The sequence below is a fragment of the Liolophura sinensis genome, chromosome 5 (assembly GCF_032854445.1).
Source record: "Liolophura sinensis isolate JHLJ2023 chromosome 5, CUHK_Ljap_v2, whole genome shotgun sequence".
NCBI classification, from domain to species: Eukaryota; Metazoa; Mollusca; class Polyplacophora; order Chitonida; family Chitonidae; genus Liolophura; species Liolophura sinensis.
In genome coordinates this window covers 19,010,107-19,032,704 of record NC_088299.1, presented here as the reverse complement: position 1 = coordinate 19,032,704, position 22,598 = coordinate 19,010,107, and the positions used below count along the sequence as shown (strand labels likewise).

Genomic DNA, 22,598 nt, shown 5'->3' with positions numbered 1-22,598 from the left:
TTCATTTGTCACTTTGGGATACTGAGTAATGCGGTCACGCCATAACGAATGGCAAAAAGTACAGCTAGGTGACTGCGTAACATAAGCCGAAACACCTCTGTAGTTCTTGTGCAATCTTTGTTTCAGTTTGGGCTCCTTACAGCTTGTTTACTGAGGCGTATACATGTCAATTGGCTGTATAACCAAACTGACGGTCCGGTGAACACTTTGCACATGCATCTGGACAGCATGGGTATTAGGCTACCGTCCCGTGGGACGGACATGCTCTTTATAATCTTGGTAATATTTGCATCGGCCAGCTCTCAAGTCTTGGACAAGATCTCCGCCATGACATTCCTTGGAAACATCACTACATCCCCAGACCACATTCGCCACCTGTCCAGTTTGAAATATTCCAAGGTGTTAAACTCGCTCCCTCTTCTCCGCGAGTCTGGTAAGACGGTTGTCCATGATGACACAGTCATGGACAGTTTGGACGCTGACATCGATGACGGAATTCCCGGGTTAGGGGGGTCTGTGATGGCCAGGCCGCCAAACTACAACGTGTCCGAGAGGTGCCTGAATGATACGATGTTATACCTGGAGGCCTTACTCCACAGACAACCGTGGGCATTAGCAAGTAAGTGCAGGGATGACAACTTGTGTGTAAGCGTGTTGCTATACCTATAACATGCTCAGTTAGTCTTTGTATAAACACAAATAAAGCTGAATAACACGATGTTAACGTAAACAAATACTTGTACTTGATAGCATATTTAAAACATGGCAAAGGACTGAATGGTATGGTGTAAAAATGGTATGGTGTGAACAAAAGTCCGAAACATGAACTAAATAGTATGACGTGAACATAAAAATGTGCAGCACTGGAGAATATGAACATGAACCTGTGCTGAATGATGTGGTTTAAACACGATCCTATTCTCAATAATATGGTTTAAACATGAACCTGTGCTGAATGATGTGGTTTAAACACTATCCTATTCTCAATAATATGGTTTAAACATAAAGCTGTGCTGAATGATGTGGTTTAAACACGATCCTATTCTCAATAATATGGTTTAAACATAAAGCTGTGCTGAATGATGTGGTTTAAACACGATCCTATTCTCAATAATATGGTTTAAACATAAAGCTGTGCTGAATGATGTGGTTTAAACACGATCCTATTCTCAATAATATGGTTTAAACATAAAGCTGTGCTGAATGATGTGGTTTAAACACGATCCTATTCTCAATAATATGGTTTAAACATAAAGCTGTGCTGAATGATGTGGTTTAAACTTGAACCGAACCTATGCTGGTTGATGTGGTTTAAACATGGATCTATGCTGAATGGTTTGGTGTACACAGAAGCAGATATAAGCATTTCGACTTCTGTCATTTATATGAACTGATAGTTACAACGACTATAGCCTTGTTCGCCATTCAATCGGTATAATACCGCAAAGTAACACAGAAGCATATACTAGTGGGACTTTTATAACGCTGTCAATCATTAGCCTTTTTATTTTTCTACAAATCGCCATGGAGTAAAATGACATGGTGAATTTATTTTGTCTAGCTGTAGTTTAACAAGAATCTAAGCCTGCTAATGGTAGCCCTGGTGGTGACAGCTACTGTACGTAGTGAACTTTTGCGCGCTGTTAACCCCATGATCTTAGTGGACTTTCATACATGTACATGTATTATCTTGGACAGAGCATTCCCACACGTTCTATCAATGATCACATTGTACGGTAGAGGACAATGTCCGTTCACTGTCCTTTACATAGTGTAGAACCAAAATCCATCCTCAAAACTGCGCGTAAGACGTCGTCCCAAAATCTGACCCAAACCGCTATGACCTTTGTCGGTCAAGTGATGTACAGGTTTGCGTATGCGCACAGGAAAGATGTATCTACTGCTTCATTGATAAACCGGACTATACACACAATTGGCTTATATAACTGCATTTCGCCTATGTTATATTCCATGTCAATAGGTACTCGTATAGTCATACAGACTAACTCTCAAGCCTCGTTTTCGTGTGTTTATTGTGCACTGTGTGATGTATTACTCTCATTGACCTGGTTTATGCCCTGTCATATAACACACTTTAAAAAAAGGACACGAGCTCTAGATTTTGACAGGTGTTCAGTAGTATAGAGTGCACTCTTCGCAAGCCATGCATTGAAAACATTTTCCTGAACCTGTATTTAGCAGTTTTTTTTTATTTTAGTCTTATGGGTGTGGGTTACGAGGGACGTGACACCGTTTCCCGATTTTAGTCATATGAGTTTGGGTTACGAGTGACTCGACACCGTTTTCCGATTTAGTCTTATGAGTGTGGGTTACGAGTGACGCGACACCGTTTTCCGATGTAGTCATATTAGTGTGAGTTACGAGTGACGCGACACCGTTTTCCGATTTAGTCTTATGAGTGTGGGTTACGAGTGACGCGACACCGTTTTCAGATTTAGTCATATGAGTGTGGGTTAGGAGTGACGCGACCCCGTTTTCAGATTTAGTCATATTAGTGTGAGTTACGAGGGAGGCGACACCGTTTTCCGATTTTAATCATATGAGTGTGAGTTAGGAGTGACGCGACACCGTTTTCCGATTTAGTCATATGAGTGTGAGTTACGAGGGAGGCGACACCGTTTTCCGATTTTAGTCATATGAGTGTGAGTTAGGAGTGACGCGACACCGTTTTCAGATTTAGTCATATTAGTGTGAGTTACGAGGGAGGCGACACCGTTTTCAGATTTAGTCATATGAGTGTGGGTTAGGAGTGACGCGACACCGTTTTCAGATTTAGTCATATTAGTGTGAGTTACGAGGGAGGCGACACCGTTTTCCGATTTTAATCATATGAGTGTGAGTTAGGAGTGACGCGACACCGTTTTCCGATTTAGTCATATGAGTGTGAGTTACGAGGGAGGCGACACCGTTTTCCGATTTTAGTCATATGAGTGTGAGTTAGGAGTGACGCGACACCGTTTTCCGATTTTAGTCATATGAGTGTGAGTTACGAGTGACGCGACACTGTTTTCCGATTTTAGTCATAGTAGTGTGAGTTACGAGGGAGGCGACAGCGTTTTCCGATTTTAGTCATATAAGTGTGGGTTAGGAGTGACGCGACACCGTTTTCCGATTTAGTCATATGAGTGTGAGTTAGGAGTGACTCGACACCATTGTTCGATTTTAGGCATATGAGTGTGGGTTAGGAGTGACGCGACACCGTTTTCAGATTTTAGTCCTGTGAGTGTGAGTTAGGAGTGACGCGACACCGTTTTCAGATTTAGTCATATTAGTGTGAGTTACGAGGGAGGCGACACCGTTTTCAGATTTAGTCATATGAGTGTGGGTTAGGAGTGACGCGACACCGTTTTCCGATTTAGTCATATGAGTGTGAGTTAGGAGTGACTCGACACCATTGTTCGATTTTAGGCATATGAGTGTGGGTTAGGAGTGACGCGACACCGTTTTCAGATTTTAGTCCTGTGAGTGTGGGTTACGAGGGACACTACACCGTTTTCCGATTTTAGTCATATGCGTGTGGGTTAGGAGTGACGCGACACCGTTTTCCGATTTCTGGAGTATCGCACATAAGTGTGTGCCATGACCTCATGTATCAATTCCAGATTACAAGTTGATTTATAGGGTGACCAAGCTCGTCAGAACAAAATGGCTTCAGGTGGCCGTTTAGGTCTCTGTTAAAAAAGTGATGGCGTTCGTGAAGAAGTAATTTTTCTAGTGAAAATAAAACATTTCTAGTGCAAAATGATATTTTCTTTGAAAGAATTTGATAAACCACAGTATAGTATGTGTAGAAAACATTGGAAGTATTGAAATGAAATTTCATGGCATCAAAAAGCAACACACATAATCATGGATTTATTGGAACTGTTTATGACGGTGTTTAGTCACTGAGGACTGGAACAATGGAACCTATTTAACTAATTCAGTCGTTATCAGTAGCAGGGACAGGGACATAAGGAGCTGATCCAATCATGTCATCGTGCGTTCTTGTTTCAGTGCTGGATGCGGCAGGTAAACTTCCCAGCGGTGTGTTACTGGGTAACATTGTCTGGCGAGGATCCTATGAGCAATGTGTCAACGTCACCGCCGTGCTTTATGATAACATCACAGCCAAAACCAACCCTAAGTACCCGTTCAGGGGGCGTTACTGTCGGCTGACAGCTCTAATCAATGACCCCAATGCTACAGCTCCACCAGCAGCCGCCGGCATAAACGGACTAGTAAGTCACTGCTGTAGCCTCAACTCTGGTCGTATCCAACAACACGCGCTACTTTTATGTTGAGTATTGTGCACGTGCAATATCCTCCCTAAAAACGGTTGTGTACAAATCTGCGCTTCCACATAATTTTGTCTACCAGCTGTACCAGTTTTACCACAAAATTGTACCATTAGTACACAATAGTTTGTAGAGAGCAGTTAAAGTTAAATTTGTGCTCAAGAAACTACTACTCTACATCCTGGTGGTATTTTGTCTGTACATTAAGTATACAAAATCATACTGAGCAAGTGCATGGTGAGACCAAAGGTTACAAGTCGGTTGATGTGTTAATGTACAGTAAGCGGAGTTGTGGATACTCAAATACCGAGCGCTGTGTTATTAAATACCATATTTGTATACTTGGTTGTTATCTTACGCCATACATACCATACTGAAAAACTTTTCTCTTTTGCATAATTTTATTTTGCCGAGGTAAACGGCCGACCTATGGCAATTTACTGACTCATGGTCCTCAAGGAAAAAGCGCCGTCGGTCACATATTTTCATTAACACTCCGCGAACAATAACAGCTTCAGAGTCAACAAATTCCCCGTCCCACGTCCGGGATTGACCCCGAGTCTCGTGTGGCTCGCCGCCACGATATGGCTGCAAAATTGCCGATGTGGCGTTAAGCCATAATCATTCATTTGTGTGTCTCGTGGTTGGATTCGTGCACCTTGGCAACTAACCACACCCCACCCTTTCTCGTACCATATTAAGAGGGGTCCTGTAACCAGGGCCCTTGTATATGATGGGCTCTTCTGTACTTACCTATATGATGTTGAAGGGTTAGGTAAAACAGATGAACGTGTTATAATTTACACTGGTGATGACAAAAATTGCATTCCACTGAAAAATACATAGACATCCATTCTTGTTTTTGCTATTTCTCGACTATGTTATCAAACCTGACGTTATGTTTGCAGTTTACAGGCTCTCCAGGCCTGGTCATTGGTCTATGTCTGCCGGATAGCTGCCAGGGAGAGGATGCCGTGGGCTTGGTCAATTCTGGTCAGTGAACATTTTAACTGTAGTTTTACAATGACATCTAAAATAATGTGTCTCTCTACATTGTCAGCTAGTAAACAGATTAAGATCTTGCATTTCCTCTCATTTCCCCAGAAAACACTCTGAACTTCGTCCAGTATATCACGAGAAAAAAACAGTGGCAAATGATAGAGCCACATATTATAACAAAGAGGTCAAGGGTTACCGCACAACAGCTTTGCATGCAGGCAGTCCCGCTAGGTTAGAAATGCCACATGTTCTCAGAAGAACAACGAACAACTTCTTTTAATAAACATACCTGTCTCTTCATTGCCATTTTTTGATCAGGCAGGTTAAAACGTTGACATACATTTGTCAAAGCTGCAGGCCATGTCCAAAGGGGGTGTGTAAATCATATCGGGGGTTTAAATAATTTAAATTCTTTGTAACGCTGCATTCACGTCGCGTCATTGTGACGTCAAGTCACCGTACCAGCGCTTTCTGCAGTCGACATAGCTTCTATTTTTCTTACCTCAACTTTACACATAGGCGAGAATGGCTTTCTGTTTGATAAAAACTGTCCAGACAAAATCGTTATCTGCGTGTTGAGGAGGGTATATATGGATTTAAATATCGTAATTGTAAAATTCTAAAGTGCCACACCCCAAATCCCATATACCATTCTCAGCATAATTATAACTTAATGCTAACTTAATTATAACACCTGGCGTAACAGTTAATCAAATGGTCTGAATTAGAGCTGGCATTTTTTGTTACATATTAGTTCATAACTTTCATAACAGCTGGAAGCTTTGTTCTTAATACTTTGGTTTGATTTAGATGTCACAAATTGTTATTTACCTTTTTCCTATAATTTAGCACAGGATTAATAAATCATCAAATAAAGCAGACAAAGCGCACGATTGTGATAACATTATGACCATGTCCAGGCATAGCCAAAGGGGGAAAATGACAAATTCTTAAAACGGGTTCGCACAAGACCATGACTATGGTGGGAAAAAAAACAAAACAAAAAACAGCATAATATTTTAAAAACATTTCTTAAACCTTACTTGAGTCTCCTCTTATCACTGCGGACTGCGGGATAATCACTATAGCTGAGTGTGTTCTATCGTACAGGTCTCTCTCTTATCCCGGTAAGGCTACTCCCGGTCCCTCTGTTTGGTGACTGCTAAGTAACACTACCGGATAACAACTATAGCTGAGTATGTTGTATCGTACAGTCTCTCTCTCATCCCGGTAAAGCTACTCCCGGTCCCTCTGTTTGGTGACTGCTAAGTAACACTACCGGATAACAACTATAGCTGAGTGTGTTGTATCGTACAGGTCTCTCTCTCATCCCGGTAAAGCTACTCCCGGTCCCTCTGTTTGGTGACTGCTAAGTAACACTACCGGATAACAACTATAGCTGATTGTGTTGTATCGTACAGGTCTCTCTCTCATCCCGGTAAAGCTACTCCCGATCCCTCTGCTTGGTGACTGCTAAGTAACACTACCGGATAACAACTATAGATGAGTGTGTTGTATCGTACAGGTCTCTCTCTCATCCCGGTAAAGCTACTCCCGATCCCTCTGTTTGGTGACTGCTAAGTAACACTACCGGATAACAACTATAGCTGAGTGTGTTCTATCGTACAGGTCTCTCTCTCATCCCGGTAAAGCTACTCCCGATCCCTCTATTTGGTGACTGCTAAGTAACACTACCGGATAACAACTATAGCTGAGTGTGTTCTATCGTACAGGTCTCTCGGTCATCTCGGTTAGGCTACACCGATCCCTCTGTTTGGTGACTGCTAAGTAACACAACCGGATAACAACTATAGCTGAGTGTGTTGTATCGTACAAGTCTCTCTCTCATCCCGGTAAAGCTACTTCCGGTCCCTCTGTTTGGTGACTGCTAAGTAACACTACCGGATAACAACTATAGCTGAGTGTGTTGTATCGTACAGGTCTCTCTCTCTCATCCCGGTAAAGCTACTCCCGATCCCTCTGTTTGGTGACTGCTAAGTAACACTACCGGATAACAACTATAGCTGAGTGTGTTGTATCGTACAGGTCTCTCTCTCATCCCGGTAAAGCTACTCCCGATCCCTCTGTTTGGTGACTGCTAAGTAACACTACCGGATAACAACTATAGCTGAGTGTGTTCTATCGTACAAGTCTCTCTCTCATCCCGGTAAAGCTACTTCCGGTCCCTCTATTTGGTGACTGCTAAGTAACACTACCGGATAACAACTATAGCTGAGTGTGTTCTATCGCACAAGTCTCTTTCTCATCCCGGTAAAGCTACTCCCGGTCCCTGTATTTGGTGACTGCTAAGTAACACAACCAGATAACAACTATAGCTGAGTGTGTTGTATCGTACAGGTCTCTCTCTCATCCCGGTAAAGCTACCCCCGGTCCCTCTGTTTGGTGACTGCTCGGAAGTCCAGGACATTTCCACCGACACCAGGGCCATTGTCGTCATGTAAGTGGGTACCTTTCTTTTTCACATATCAGGGCAATTCCTAAGTTTTGATGTGTTTTCAACGCTTTTGTTTAGTATTTAGTCAATGTACACTTATTTGCTTGCATAACTAAGCATGATCATCACAACAGCATTAGCGGAAAGCTTTACATCGTAAAGGTGAGTTACACAGCGTGACAAAAAAGACCTTTCAGAAAACTCCTATGGCCAGTCACAATTATTTTTGTCGCAAGTAGGTCAACCGTATGTCTCACAAAAATGGCCATAAATGTTCGATCTATTTTATGACGCCATTGTTGTCACAAATGCTTCCACGGTGACTTATTTATTTATCTATTTTATTGGTCTTTTACGCCGTACCCTAGAATTTTTCAGAGAGGTAAACCGGGCAGAACCTCTGGGAAGCCCATGACCATCCGCAGATTACTGTCAGACCTTCTCACGTACTCTTCCATCGTGATGCGGAATGAAAAGCAATATAGGTGGGGCATGAATGAATAACAGTGAGCGATGCTGATGGAACATACAAAACGTCTCATTTATCTTGCTTCTTTAATCTTTGATTTCCTCAGTGTACTGACGGCCATTTTTGGAGCTTTCCTAATCCTGGGGACGGGGTATGATATTATCCGATACCAGGTGCCGGCTTACTTGGCCTCACTCCCTGTGGACGAGGGAAAAGGGCTGATCAACGGTTACACGACCGTAAACCGGAGAGAGTCCGATATCCAGGGGCCTTACTCCCCGACGGAGAAAACAACTCTTCTGGGACAGGATGAGGGGCAGGCGGAAGTACCCCATTCCGGTGAGTGAATGACGGCTAGGCTTCTGCAACAGCTGGTAAAATAAATAAAGGCACAAATGAAGAGGTTAAATTTTTTAGATTTGATTGTGAATTTATTCTTCAGAGAACAGTTACATAAAGTACATAAAGCAAGACAGGCGTAAAACGTTAAAGACGTTAAAAGGTGGGGGGGGGGGGGGGGGGAGGGGGGAGGTATTGTTCATAAAGCAAAGAAAATTTCGCAGTCCACATTTTGTCTACCTTCCATGTACGCTATTAGCTATTTAGTTGACCTGTACATTTACATGCAAGATTTGCAAGGTTTTCAGCTAGGTTGATAACAGTTTATTACTAGTTTATATGCCCAGCTGTGCACTTCTTTTATTTACACCCATTATTACGGTGAGTTAAGGTAGATTAGCTCAGGTAAGTAAACGTTTGAGTCATTTCCTTACCTGTGACAAGCATAAAAACTACAATGTTAGAAAAAACTTTTGATCATATTTTTTGGCTTTCCATCAAGAATATTGGTAAATGAAAGTTCCGTCAAACTCTAAGTTTTAAGACTAAATTATCTCGCAATACTCTTTGCAGTGCGTAAATGTCTACTTTGAAGTTAGACCGAAGAAAAAACCCTATTAGGAAGTGTATGTCAAAAGGAATAATGTTTCTCAAATTTTTAAAACCTAATAAATTGTCCTTAAGACACTGGATAATTGCGTGGCCTTTTCTAAACATATTGTGAATAGCCATGTCACATAAGGTTTGTGCCACTTGATGAATGCAGTCTACTAATCTGAAGCATTCAAATGCGCATACATACTGGTAAAAAGCCACAAATGCATTCATTGAATAGACCCTAAAAGCAAATAATTCCTCAATGGATACATTATTCGTTGATGAAGACACTACTATGCAAATGGAGCAGCCAGGCATCATTCAATGTTTTGATGATGATTCTGAATCCTGGATACTGCAATAAGATTAGGTTCATGGCACATTCTACAACGAGCGGTGGACATCAGGCAATAGGACTGGGACACGGGCAAATTTCAAACATCTAACACGACTGCTTGTTCAGTAACGTTTTCATCATGACAAAGACTTGACCGTGCTGTCCAAAGGTTCTTATGATTAACCTGTAACTATCACTTGTAGATTTTCTAGGGATACACCAACTACCTCCAGAGCGTCCCTCCCAAAACGCTGTTTGATAGATCTCAAGATGACTTTAGAGACAAAATTGTGCGCATCCTCTCTCCCAACACTAAAGCATAAGTTTCAAAGATCATCGTGCAGATACAGTTGTTCTCTAACGAACGAAAACAAACGAGTCTCCTATCCAGTCTGATTAGGTTGGTGCAGACAGCAGGCTTAGAACAGCAATCCAAAAAACTTGACCAAAAAATCTTTGCTCTACACAAGCTTGACCTCGATGCTGTAGTCATGCATTACAAGCTCTAGATTGTACAGAAACAGGAGTCCTCCTCCAGAAATAGCGGTGTTAATCAATAATCATTCATTTACTCCTCCAGAAGTCGGGCAAGAGTGGAACAGAAAAAGACTGTAAGAGTTAATGAAAACGTACAGCGAAAAACTCTTCTAATAAGGAATGTTCTCCTTCTAAATCAAAAAGTGCTACGTCTGACAGATTTAACATCAAGGTCAAAATGGCCACAAACAATCATGTTTCAGAGTGAGTTGGATGAATTACTTTACTTTGTCGAATGAGAAGAGAAATCTCCTCCAGAGAGCTTGATATTCCGTCGTTTTGTGACTGCAAAGAAAACTGCTGATGCAGTCCTTTTCGCCCCTGTAGCTCACCCCTCTCCCAACCCAGAGAGGGTTAAAATGTCAATGTCAGTAACTAGCCAAGGTCAAGTTGGTATTGCGCTCCGTGCACAGCGTTTTCCTCTACCCATAAAGCTTAGCGTCACTGTATATAAAGTGAGAATTTCTTGAGTGTTGTTTCATACAAGTCAAATCAGTCAATCAATCAATCGTTCTCTCAGGCAAGCTGGAAGCTCTCCTGCTGGCTTTCTCTGTGTACTCTAATGGTAAGAAGCTGCTGGGTACGAGCCGGGGGCAGGGCACCCTCGGGGCAGTCCATGGGGTCCGATTCCTCAGCATGACCTGGGTCATCCTCGGACACACTTACGTCTTTGGCTTGACGGCGGGAGGTAAGACGGCTTTGATATAATACTATATAGTGCTATTTGCGATATTTTAAGACTGCAGGTTGGAAAGTTTATTTGGCATTAGAAGACGTACAAATTATGCTGTTAGTTTCAACCCCGACACTGGAAAACTTTGATGATTTTTACGATTGCGTTATTAGGGTGGAAAACAGAACTGATTACTGAGAAATTAGAAACTCTTTACGATGATTACATAGAGCAATCCATGTTGTAAATGTATTTATTTACATATTTATTCATTTGTTTGGCCTGTACCTCATACGTTGGACAACAGTCAGTCAATTAAACAGTTCTAACATCTGTGTCCGACGTTGACAGATAACGTGGGCTCCTTCCTCCCGGAGATGGTCAGTCGTTTCACATTTCAGGGGATACTGAACGCCACCGTGTCCGTAGATTCGTTCTTCTTACTGAGGTATGTCTGCAGGTTGAAGTCGTCTTCTTAGCGCCTAAATCCCTGTCTTACTGACATAAAGATGTGTCCATCACATTTTCAACCTGGCCACATGTTTCTCTAACAACGTGACACAGTCGTATCTCTATGCTCACCCCACAGGGGCGAGAAACATCTACTCAGTACTGTTTTCTTTCAAAGCCATTTCTTTTGGACATAAATGTATGGTGAGCGTCTGTAATTCGGCATACCCCCCCCCCCCCCCCCCCCCACCCCCTCCTGTAGACGCTTTGACGCCAATCTGAACTTTTAAGACTTTTTTTGTAGTGGGTTATTGCTGGCATACCTCACTCTCAAGGAGATGGACAAACGTCAGGGAAAACTCAACTGGGGATTGTTTTATTTTCATCGATTCTGGAGGTAAGTGGAGCAAAACCTTACATCAGGCTGGCGTGTTCCCGAGATGAACACTGACATCATATGCCTACTGTGATATTTAATTAACGTCCTGCACCAAAAGTGAAGTTGCACGTCATCAGGTGCTAAAGGCAATGGAGCATTTCCAATGTATTCATTTGTAATCCAAATTGTCCAGTCAATATATCACGGTTGTTTTATTGATTTCATTGATGTTTTACATTTTCTTAATATGTCAGCACTTACCTACATGTCAAAGTGGTCAAGACTTATACTGAGGGATATCACATCATTGCTTCAGTCACTGGTTTTTCTTTTCATGGTCTCGTGGCCTCGCTGCGTGGCTTAGCTGGTTAAAGTGCTCGCTGGCTACGCTTATTTAGACCCTTGACCAATAAGGAGGATGCCTGTGATTTCACCTCTCGCCGGTTGACGGCTTTCCTGTCAAGATATTCATCCGGAATCTGGCGAAGGTGTGTGTTTTACTCCGGGCACTCCGGTTTCCCCTGGACACTGCAGCTTCCTCCGGGCACTCCGGTTTCCCCTGGGCACTGCAGCTTCCCCCGGGCACTCCGGTTTCCCAGGTCGTAAACAATGAGCGCCGTCATCAGTGAAAAATTCTTCAGCTGTTAACACCAATCAGTCCATCTCATGTCCCCAATTACCTTATGGTTGATTTTAAACTGGTATGGACACATACCTCAGATATTGTGCTCTTGTCTAGTTCATGGTGACTTTATATTGATGATCAATGCGTTTGTCTGTGTTGTTTCACAGACTTACACCTCCCTACATGCTGGTAATGATGGTTTACGTCCCCTTGTTCAAGTACTGGGGCAGCGGGCCTCAGTGGCCGGTGAATGGAATAGAGCCTAACTACTGCGAGGAATCATGGTGGACGAACTTACTATACATCAACAACCTTGTCCAGGTGGAAAAGATGGTAAGCCAACACGGAGTTTTATTGATACCTTTGTATTGATGACTTTTCTGGGTTACAAATCTTGCAAGTTTGTCCTTTGCGTGCCATCGGCCGGGCCTAAGACACTGTTTAGCTTGTGAAAAGAAAACTGACAGACAATAATGAGTGCATGACTTGTAGATAATATTAACCTTTGCACAGTAAAATCAACCAACGGGGACTGTAAAATCCACTGTGACGTGTTATCAGTTGGTTCTGATGTACTCGGAGATGTTTTCTGTTGTACTGTATGTTTACTATGCATTAGCACACCTCTATCGTGTCGCTTCTTTTACTGTTAATCAATCTGTCCTTACTGAAGGCGGCATTTTTCCACACACAGGAATTGGTATCTGAATTGTAATACCTGACGTGTCACATACGTCTGTAATACCTGAATCTTTCCACATGTCCGTAATACCTGAATGTCCCACACATCCGTATTACCTGAATTGCCCCATACATCCGTAATACCTGAATTGCCCCATACATTCGTAATGTTTGAATTGCCCCATACATCCGTAATGTTTGAATTGCCCCATACATCCGTAATACCCGAATTGTCCAACATGTCGGTATTACTTTCCCATACGTCCGTAATACCTGGATTGTCCCGCATGTCCGTATTACATGAATTGCCCCATACGCCCGTAATACCTGAATTTTCTGACATGTTCGTATTACCTGAATTGCTCCACATGTCCGTAATACGTGAATTGTCCCACACGTACGTAATACCTGAATTGTCCCATATGTCCGTAATACCTGCATTTTCCCGTATGTCCGTAATACCTGGACTGTCCCATATGTCCGTAATACCTGAATTGTTCCATATGTCTTTAATACCGGAATCTTCCCATATTTCCGTAATACCTGAATTGTCCCATACATCCGTAATGTCTGAACTGTCCATAATACCTGATATGTCCCGTATGTCAGTAATACCTGAATTTTTCCGTATGTCAGTAATCTCTGAATTGTCCCATATGTCCGTAATACCTGAATGTCCCATACATCCGTATTACCTGAATTGTCACATACATCTGTAATACCCGAATTGTCCCATATGTCCGTATTACCTGAATTGTCCCACATGTCCGTAATACCTGGATTGCCCCACATGTCCGTAATACCTGGATTGTCTGTAATACCCCAATTGTTCCGTATGTCCGTAATATCTGAATTGTCCAACATGTCCGTAAAACCTGAATTGTCGCATACATCCCTAATACCCACATTGTCCCATATGTCCCGTATTACCTGAATTGTCCCATATTTCCGTAATACCTGAATTGTCCCATACGTCCGAAATACCTGAATTGTCCCACACGTCCGTAATTTCTGAATTGTCCCGAAATGCACAATGACCAGCAACGAGTGATTTGTTTTGTATTGTATAGCGTACCTGATGACCCTTTTACATAGTCAATCAGATGTCATATATTTTGGTTCAAACTGAGATTTTGTATTGAAGTGCATGAGGTCTGTCCTGTTATATGATCACCAACACCTGGTCTTTTCTATTGTAGTGTATGAGATTGTCCTCGTATATAATCACCAACACCTGATCTTCTCTATTGTAGTGTATGAGACTGTCCTGTTGTATGATCACCGACACCTGATGTTTTGTATTGTAGTGTATGAGACTGTCCTCGTATATAATCACCAACACCTGATCTTCTCTATCGTAGTGTATGAGACTGTCCTATTGCATGATCACCGACATCTGATGTTTTGTATTGTATTGTATGAGACTGTCCTCGTATATAATCATCAACACCTGATGTTCTCTATTGTAGTGTATGAGACTGTCCTGTTGTATGATCACCGACACCTGATGTTCTCTATTGTAGTGTATGAGACTGTCCTGTTGTATGATCACCGACACCTGATGTTTTGTATTGTATTGTATGAGACTGTCCTCGTATATGATCACCAACACCTGATGTTCTCTATTGTAGTGTATGAGACTGTCCTGTTGTATGATCACCGACACCTGATGTTTTGTATTGTATTGTATGAGACTGTCCTCATATATAATCACCAACACCTGATGTTCTCTATTGTAGTGTATGAGACTGTCCTGGTATATGATCACCGACACCTGATTTTTTGTATTGTAGTGCATGAGACTGTTCTGTTACATGATCACCGACACCTGATGTTCTCTATTGTAGTGTATGAGACTGTCCTGGTATATGATCACCGACACCTGATTTTTTGTATTGTAGTGCATGAGACTGTTCTGTTACATGATCACCGACGCCTGACGTTTTGTATTGTAGTGTATGAGACTGTCCTCGTATATGATCACCGACACTTGACGTTTTGTATTGTAGTGTATGAGGCAGGTTCTCCTCGTTTATAATCATCAGCACCTGAAGTTTTGTATTGTAGTGTATGAGACTGTCCTGGTATATGATCACCGACACCTGACGTTTTGTATTGTAGTGTATGGGATGGTCCTGGTACTTGGCCAACGATATGCAGTTTTTCATCATCACTCCAATAATCCTGATACCTCTTTACTAGTAAGTTTCTACTTCATTTGAAGCAAGTCTCTATTTGGTACTTAAAAAATAAGATGTTCTATTTACTTGCCTTCAGCGGGCGGATTTTTTAAGCTGATGTCCGCCTTAGTAATTCCTTAAATCAAAACATTTAAAACACTAGAAAATCTCGCATCACTTCATTTAATTTTCAAAATATCAGACCAGTCTTTGAGTGGTTTTGTTTTGTCTCTGGTACTGATTTTTTTACATTATCTAAAGAGCAATACTGAAAATATAGGACTGTTCATCAAACACCTTAAATCTAATTTCTCATGTTTACCTCTAATACCGCTGTCGGTTGTTGTGACGCCAAAGGCGACCTTATTCTTTTAGACGTATAAAAAGCTTACAAAAAACCCTCTGTATAGTAAATATCCGAACACAAAGTATTACGAAATCAGCCTGAGTCAATTCCTGATAAACATAGTTTTGAATAATACGGATTGACGTTAACCAGTAGGCCTTGCCTAATCCTCGCTTGTTTCCGGTTTCAGTTCGGCCGTGATCGGCATGGTCATCATTGGCGCTCTTCTTATCGCTACGTTCATCGCCACGGGCATTCTGTCTCACAATTACGGCGCAGGCGCGGGACTGATAGCAGCAGGAAACGTGTAAGACTTTCATGCATTTCATGCATCAATTAACTTCGTTTTGATGTCGCAGTTATTTTTCTTCAACATGTCTCGTAGACTTGGTTTATCTATCCTAAAACTACATGCTACACTACACTACACTACACTACGTCTCCTTTATTCCACACCGAAAAGCCTGTAACATGACTTGTTCACCCTAAACCACGGCGAACAACACAGTAGCATAACACTGACCTGATCATTTCAAACCAAAAGCCCACACTGCAGCATGCATACTACTGACACATTCATTCGTAAGTACAAGTCATCGCACGACACAGTCTCTAATCTAATTCATGATTTACTAGAAAATTATATTTCCTTTATTTCCATAGAATCGATGGGATTATACTCCGACCAATTCCATCAAATGTATGCATATATGTATTCGGGCAAAATCTACACATCAAACCATACTGCTAAGTTACTGTATTGTTCAGTACAACGTCAGTTTTGCTTTCATTCGAGAAGGTTAGTTCTTACTCTCCGATGCATTGTTCTAAACTGGCTAATCTACGCTGTACGCCACTGAAAAAGTTTCATAACTTATACCGAGCTCGCAAGTTGATCGTATATAAAATGTCTCTCCAGACAACTGTTCATGTAATACATTCACCAAAATTTACACAATAGGGCACAATAATCACATGAAATTAAATATAAGTTCTATATATAGCCGACGGCCTCGGTGTCTGATAGTTAGTGCCCGAAATCGGGAGGTCCGGGATCAAACCCGGAGGTCTACTGCTGCCTCATGGTATGAGTTTTTTGTGCGGTAAATGCTGTGAATAAATTCTTCAGTAAAAAAATACAACAGCCAAGAAACTCTATCACTGCGTTTTATGGGAGCAGGACACAAGGACAACATCTCAGATTCTATCATAATGTAGCTTTCACCTGCTTGTGAATGGAAGTTCTGGAACTGAGATGGTTTTTCATCGCGGAGACTTGTAAGGGAAACAATTAATTTCGTGTTTCTTTTTTTTTTTGTCAACACATATTTCTCCAGAGACCAAAGAAATGAAGGGAAGCAGTTACCATGAAGTGATTCCCAATATGCGGGCAAAATTAAGCAGTCAAGCCTAATTGACAAATTGATAAAACACCCGCAAACGTAGCATTAGTGTTTGTTCCACATTTGTCTCTTTTCTTTACCAAATCAACAATTATGGACGAAGTAACAACATGGAATGAAACATTAATTAGGCTATATTATACGGCGAAAATCAATTCTCAATCAAACTGCTAATGTGAATCACGGACGCATGAAAAGGAATCGCAGGGTTAATCCAGGTCAGTACCTATTCCCAATGAAAAGGAAGTAAAAACGGACTGATGTATGAAAGCATGCTGTAACGATGGAGGACAATATCAGCCATCGGTGTGAATGATTACAAAACTGTACTTCAGTAAATGCTCGTAAAAGATGTAGGGGAAATTTTGTTCTGAGTGGTCCAAACGAAAATGGTGGCTCAGTGCTCAAGCGGACGTTAAATTCTATACAGTCATCCGGCGTGCCTTTAGCTATTAACATAAGACACCTATTATGTAAAATCACTTCATACATTCCATGTTGTATATGTGACCAAGTTTGTCATGAAGGCAAACAATTATGTATCGATGGAATAAAAAGGGACTTCCTTTACAACCCATGGGCAATAGTTTATGATAAAACAATAGCGTATGTACTCTCAAATGGACTTTACGTCCTACGAGCTTACAATACTGCTGCGACTTTGTAATATGGATTAAGGTTTGCTCTGTACAGACATTCACGGAAAAGTCATGCTGAGTGCAGTCAGGTAATAGCTCTCCCGTGCCCAACGTGTTTTATATTTGATTTGAATTCAGAAACTACTTCTTGTTCAGTCAGTTAACGTTGAGTTTTGGTAGGGTACACGCATGTAAATGACTCTCATTTCGAAGGATCTCCGAATCCGTGTTTAAAACCAAAGTTCGGCATAATCTCAAAGTGTCCAAAGGACTATTATTCGGATAGTTATTTGAGCTTATCCTCTTTCTCATTTTAAGATAATGTTGAAATTCTTATGAAGATCCCCAGTTCCCATAACATTGTCGTTCTAAGCTCTACCAAGAAGACTGGAATCCTTTGTACACGCGGGCATGATATCAGATCAGAGCCTAGCATGTCGTATCGCTATGTATACTGTAGACAATTTCTCATACAGGTAAAAAACGCGTATAAACTGCATAGTTTTCATTTAAACTCGATCGCTATGTTCTGTGATTGATGGCATGTAACATTTAGATTGAACATAATGCCGCCTCACATACTAATACAGAGCCTACTGGTTAGGTGCCAGTCTGTTTGAGTTTTTGGAACTACAAGATATTGCTCCATATAATACTAGGCGTACGTGTCGTTTTCACTGATTTCAAATTGAAAGCGCACAAACCTGTGTCTGATTGGTCCTATCTGGACGTAATATAGACAACTCATATGATGAAATGAACGCTCTGTTCTTTCTCGTTATCGTGGATTTGTCTCTTTCTACAGAAGGCTATTAAAATAAACATGAAGAAAACAAGCTGTTTTCCATTTATGTGTCGGAAAGTTCTTACAGCCAAAAACGTCAGTGAAATCTCACCAGAATGGCCACCAAAGAGAGGCGGTTCAGTACTTCTTCGACATTTGTTTGACACACTGGTTACAAATGACATGCATATTTAAGATGGAGTAATCACAGCTGAACTGAAATTTCAGATGCCTTCCGCATGACATGGCGGAGTATACTTTTGACGTCCACTGCCACTTGTATAATTTATGGTAGGCCTACATAAATGTGCCATTGGTTACTGGTGGTGTCATTCTGTCATTTAGAAAGCCCTTTGAGAATTTGATAATATATGACGGATAACCATCTATCGTAACTGATAACAATAACACAAGTGTTGCATTAGAGACGGTTTCATCCAAAGTCCCGTAGAAGATTTGCGAAAAGAAGAAATTCTGCTTTCATCCATCGCCTAGAAGTACCGGTATATGCTTGTAGCTTTCCCACATGATAGGCCTACTTGGACATAGGGATGGGACATGAGGCTTTTCCATATTATACTCGGACTTAGGGATGATGGGACGTAAGACTTTTCCACATGATAGGCCTACTTGGGCATAAGGATGGGACATGAAACTTTTCCACCTTATACTTCAACTTAGGGATAGAACATGAGACTTTCCACATGATAGGCCTACTTGGACATAAGGATGGGACATGAGACTTTTCCTCATTGTACTTGGACTTAGGGATGGAACATGAGACTTTTCCACACTGTACTTGGACTTAGGGATGGAACATGAGACTTTTCCACATTGTACTTGGACTTAGGGATAGGACATGAGACTTTTCCACATTGTACTTGGACTTAGGGATGGGACATGAGAGAAGCCCAACTGTTACTATTATCCTCCTGCGAAACCAGTTGTAACGATTCAACAGGACCTCAAAAATTATCCTATTCTCTTTTATTTTGAATGGTTTCAGGAACAACTATTTCCTGTACATATACATTAAGCCCTGGTGTCGTATTGGACCGTATTTGATAGGATTGTTAGTGGGTTACGCCCTCTACAGGACTCGCTGTAGGCTGAGGTTAAACCCGGTAAGTCTACTAGCTACTTTGTGGTACAAAGATAATATCATTGAAATTATATGATGCTCAGACCATATATAGATTCTAACTGAAAAAATTAAGCGAAAATCTGTACTGGAGAGAAAAAAGAGTTCAAACTGGCCAATTTTGAAGGCTCACAGTTCATCGAACCTGTTGCGGTATTAAGTGTTGCCATAGTTTTTAGTTAAAAATTGACAATACGTGACATTGCCAGGTCAGAAGCAACATGGCTACTGTATCAAAGGAACACAATCCTTCTTTCAAATTAATGAAATGAGGCTACATATTTCTTTCAGTCATTAAGATCTCCAGTTGGTCAATGCTGAAAACATTTTCCAAACATGGATCATCCAAACTCAAGCAGCCTCAGGAGTACTTCTTTTAAATTTTCATGTTTTATTTTAATTGTTCCTATGCCTCTCTCACCTACAGTTGGTTTTGTTTCCGCTGGCAGGTCGTGGTACTTGCGGGCTGGGTGTGTGCTACTGTCATCTGCCTGTCTGTGCTTTATGGGCTGTACGATACAGAGGCACACGGCGTCAAAGTTTTGTCTCCTGATGTCAGCGCCCTCTATAACGCCACCTCTCGCACAGCCTGGGGCGTGGGTCTTGGTTGGCTAGTATTTGCATGTTGTACTGGATACGGCGGTAAGCATTTATCGTTTACTTCCCTTCATCTCTTACAATCTAATATCATTTTCAGTTTCCTCTTGACAGGATCGAAATTAAACCGAGAAATAATGTTACCATTTAAATAATAGATGAACTGAGTGCTGCAACTTTTAATAGACCTTAAGTAGTGTAACACAAAATTAAACGTTATATATTGACTTATTTATTTTATTGTCTTGATGTTTTATACAGGACTACAGAATATTTCACATATACGACTGCGGCCAGCGTTAGAAGTTAGAATAAAACTCAAACGTTATAGAGGGCCGCATGTAGTTTTTTATTACAAGAATTCAATCTAGATCCCGGTTTCCGCAAAGCACTATGCTTGCCATGGTAGTAAAGGTGAAATATTCTTGAGTACGGCGTAAAACACCGATCAAAAATAATTAATTAAATAAATAAAAAATTAAAATTTAAAGAAAATCTTATTGCCCTATGTAACAGTCAAATAAATATGTAAATACACTAGTCTAAACTGTTTTAAGTGTGCATATATTTTGCAGTCCCTCATCTGAGGTGGTTATAACTATTCTTCACCCTCAGGTTTTGTGAACACAATTTTGTCTTGGTCTGCTCTGATCCCGCTCAGCCGCCTCACCTACTGCGCCTACCTGGTACACCCAATAGTCATGTATCTGTACTACGGCAGCCTGAACACACCCGTACACTTCACCGATCTGAATGTGGTAAGTGTCTGGTCCACTCAATAGTCATGTACCTGTACTACCGCAGCCAGAACACACCCGTATACTTCATCGATCTGAATGTACTAGTGTCTGGTCCACACAATAGTCATGTACCTGTACTACGGCAGCCAGAACACACCCGTACACTTCACCGATCTGAATGTGGTAGTGTCTGGTCCACTCAATAGTCATGTACCTGTACTACGGCAGCCAGAACACACCCGTATACTTCATCGATCTGAATGTGGTAGTGTCTGGTCCACACAACAGTCATGTACCTGTACTACGGCAGCCTGAACACACCCGTACACCTCACCGATCTGAATGTGGTAGTGTCTGGTCCATCCAATAGTCATGTACCTGTACTACGGCAGCCACAACACACCGTTACACTTCACCGATCCGAAAGTGGTAAGTGTCTGGTTCACACAATAGTAATGTACCTGTATTACGGAAGCCGGAACACGCCCGTACACTTCACTGAGCGATGAGCTTGACGTTGGTTTTGTCTTGTTCATTTGTTCTTTGGTGAAGAACAAGGTGTTTCAGCACAGCAAATTTGATTGCTGTTCTCCCCCGCACTTAGCAATATCTCACTTGTACGGTGGCGGCCAGCATTGTGGGTTGAGAAGACCGGGAAGAACCTGGGGGAAACCTTTGACTATGCCCAGGTTTCTGGAAGATTTTACTCGTATATGACTGGAGAGAAAGCCAGTATGAACAACATATTTGGACAGTGTCTGTTTCGACTACAAATTTTCCATTTCGAAAAGCGGAAGAGATGAAGTGTTGCATCATGGACCAGCGTGTGACTTATAGCAAGAATCTCAGCCTCTTTTGTAACATGGTAACGTTCCGATTTGCTGAAGGATTCGTGTGAGCCTGGTGTTGTGTTGCGAATATGAATAACGGTATGTATGCTAACGTTACGACCCTCACCGATACAACAGATCATTTAATCAACTGATGAAATAATACCTGTTGTGTTGCAGGTTTATCTGTTCTTTGGCCACCTTGTCCTGGCTTACTTGACCTCCTTTGTCGTGTCTCTGGCCTTCGAGTCGCCCATGATGGCGCTGGAGCGCGTGGTGTTCAGAAGGGAAAAGAAGAGTTAACAAGGCGATCATGAGCTCATCCGTGAACTGTGTAACGTCCCAACTATCCTGAACGTGTTGTAACTTACACGTAATTATTATTAGAAGGCTTTGATGACTATTGCGGCGATTGACAAATGACGTTATTGTATTGTGATTTGCGTTCACCCCTGTACGTTTCAAAATAAGCTGAATTTCAAGGAACTTCTTTTCTTGTCTCAACCTGGACCTGGATTTGTGTTTTCGAGCATACCTGGAACATTAAGACATATTCCACATTGTATTTATTTGCCAGCAATGAATATTTTGCTAAACAATTGTCCTAAGTCCTAGACAATTGTCCTAATTGTCCTAAGTTTCCCTGAAAAATCTTGATGTTAATTGCCTAGGTTCTCACGAACATGAAATGTCAACTTAATGCGATGTACATTCCCTTTTTGAATTGCGCATGTAAGTGCAGCGTAATTTCACGCTTTGAAGCCATACAGTATTTTGTGCACATGGCAAGTTTTAGAATACAGTGTTTATGTATGTATATTATAATTCCCTTCAAAGCCAACTGTGAGCAAAATCAATGCGTGATTTATCTTGTATGTAGTATATTATACATATAGTTGTATGCGGGCGTGTGCGTGGTTGCGCTTAATTATCGTATGAAACGATATTATTAAAAACTCTATACTGACGAATTTCACCCAAAATGTGATGACAATACTTATAACCCTAGTTTATGAACCATTTTAATGGTGTATTTCCTTACATTCCATTTAAATCATGTGCTCAGCAAGATCAAAGCTTCATCATGACGATCGTTTATA

At 41.4% G+C, this 22,598-nt stretch overlaps 1 protein-coding gene across 1 annotated transcript; it reads left to right on the top strand.

Moving 5' to 3' along the window:
- Nucleotides 1-22,508, top strand: LOC135465701 (nose resistant to fluoxetine protein 6-like). The gene is made up of 15 exons (XM_064743014.1): nt 1-619; nt 4,018-4,241; nt 5,207-5,291; nt 7,656-7,755; nt 8,328-8,560; nt 10,552-10,719; nt 11,056-11,152; nt 11,459-11,551; nt 12,326-12,491; nt 14,961-15,040; nt 15,556-15,672; nt 19,197-19,314; nt 19,781-19,973; nt 20,544-20,686; nt 21,679-22,508. The coding sequence occupies exons 1-15, from the start codon at nt 214-216 to the stop codon at nt 21,799-21,801; spliced, it is 2,346 nt and encodes a 781-aa protein (XP_064599084.1). The 5' UTR covers nt 1-213; the 3' UTR covers nt 21,802-22,508.
- Nucleotides 22,509-22,598: the final 90 nt, after the last annotated feature.

What these genes read in the sequence shown, in the direction of transcription:
- LOC135465701 (XM_064743014.1), top strand. Translation starts at nt 214, where the DNA reads ATGCATCTGGACAGCATGGGTATTAGGCTACCGTCCCGTGGGACGGAC. An exon ending in CGTGGGCTTGGTCAATTCTG is followed by an intron (nt 5,292 to 7,655) that starts GTCAGTGAACAT and finishes TGTATCGTACAG; the next exon opens with GTCTCTCTCTCATCCCGGTA. An exon ending in ATGTTGTACTGGATACGGCG is followed by an intron (nt 19,974 to 20,543) that starts GTAAGCATTTAT and finishes CTTCACCCTCAG; the next exon opens with GTTTTGTGAACACAATTTTG.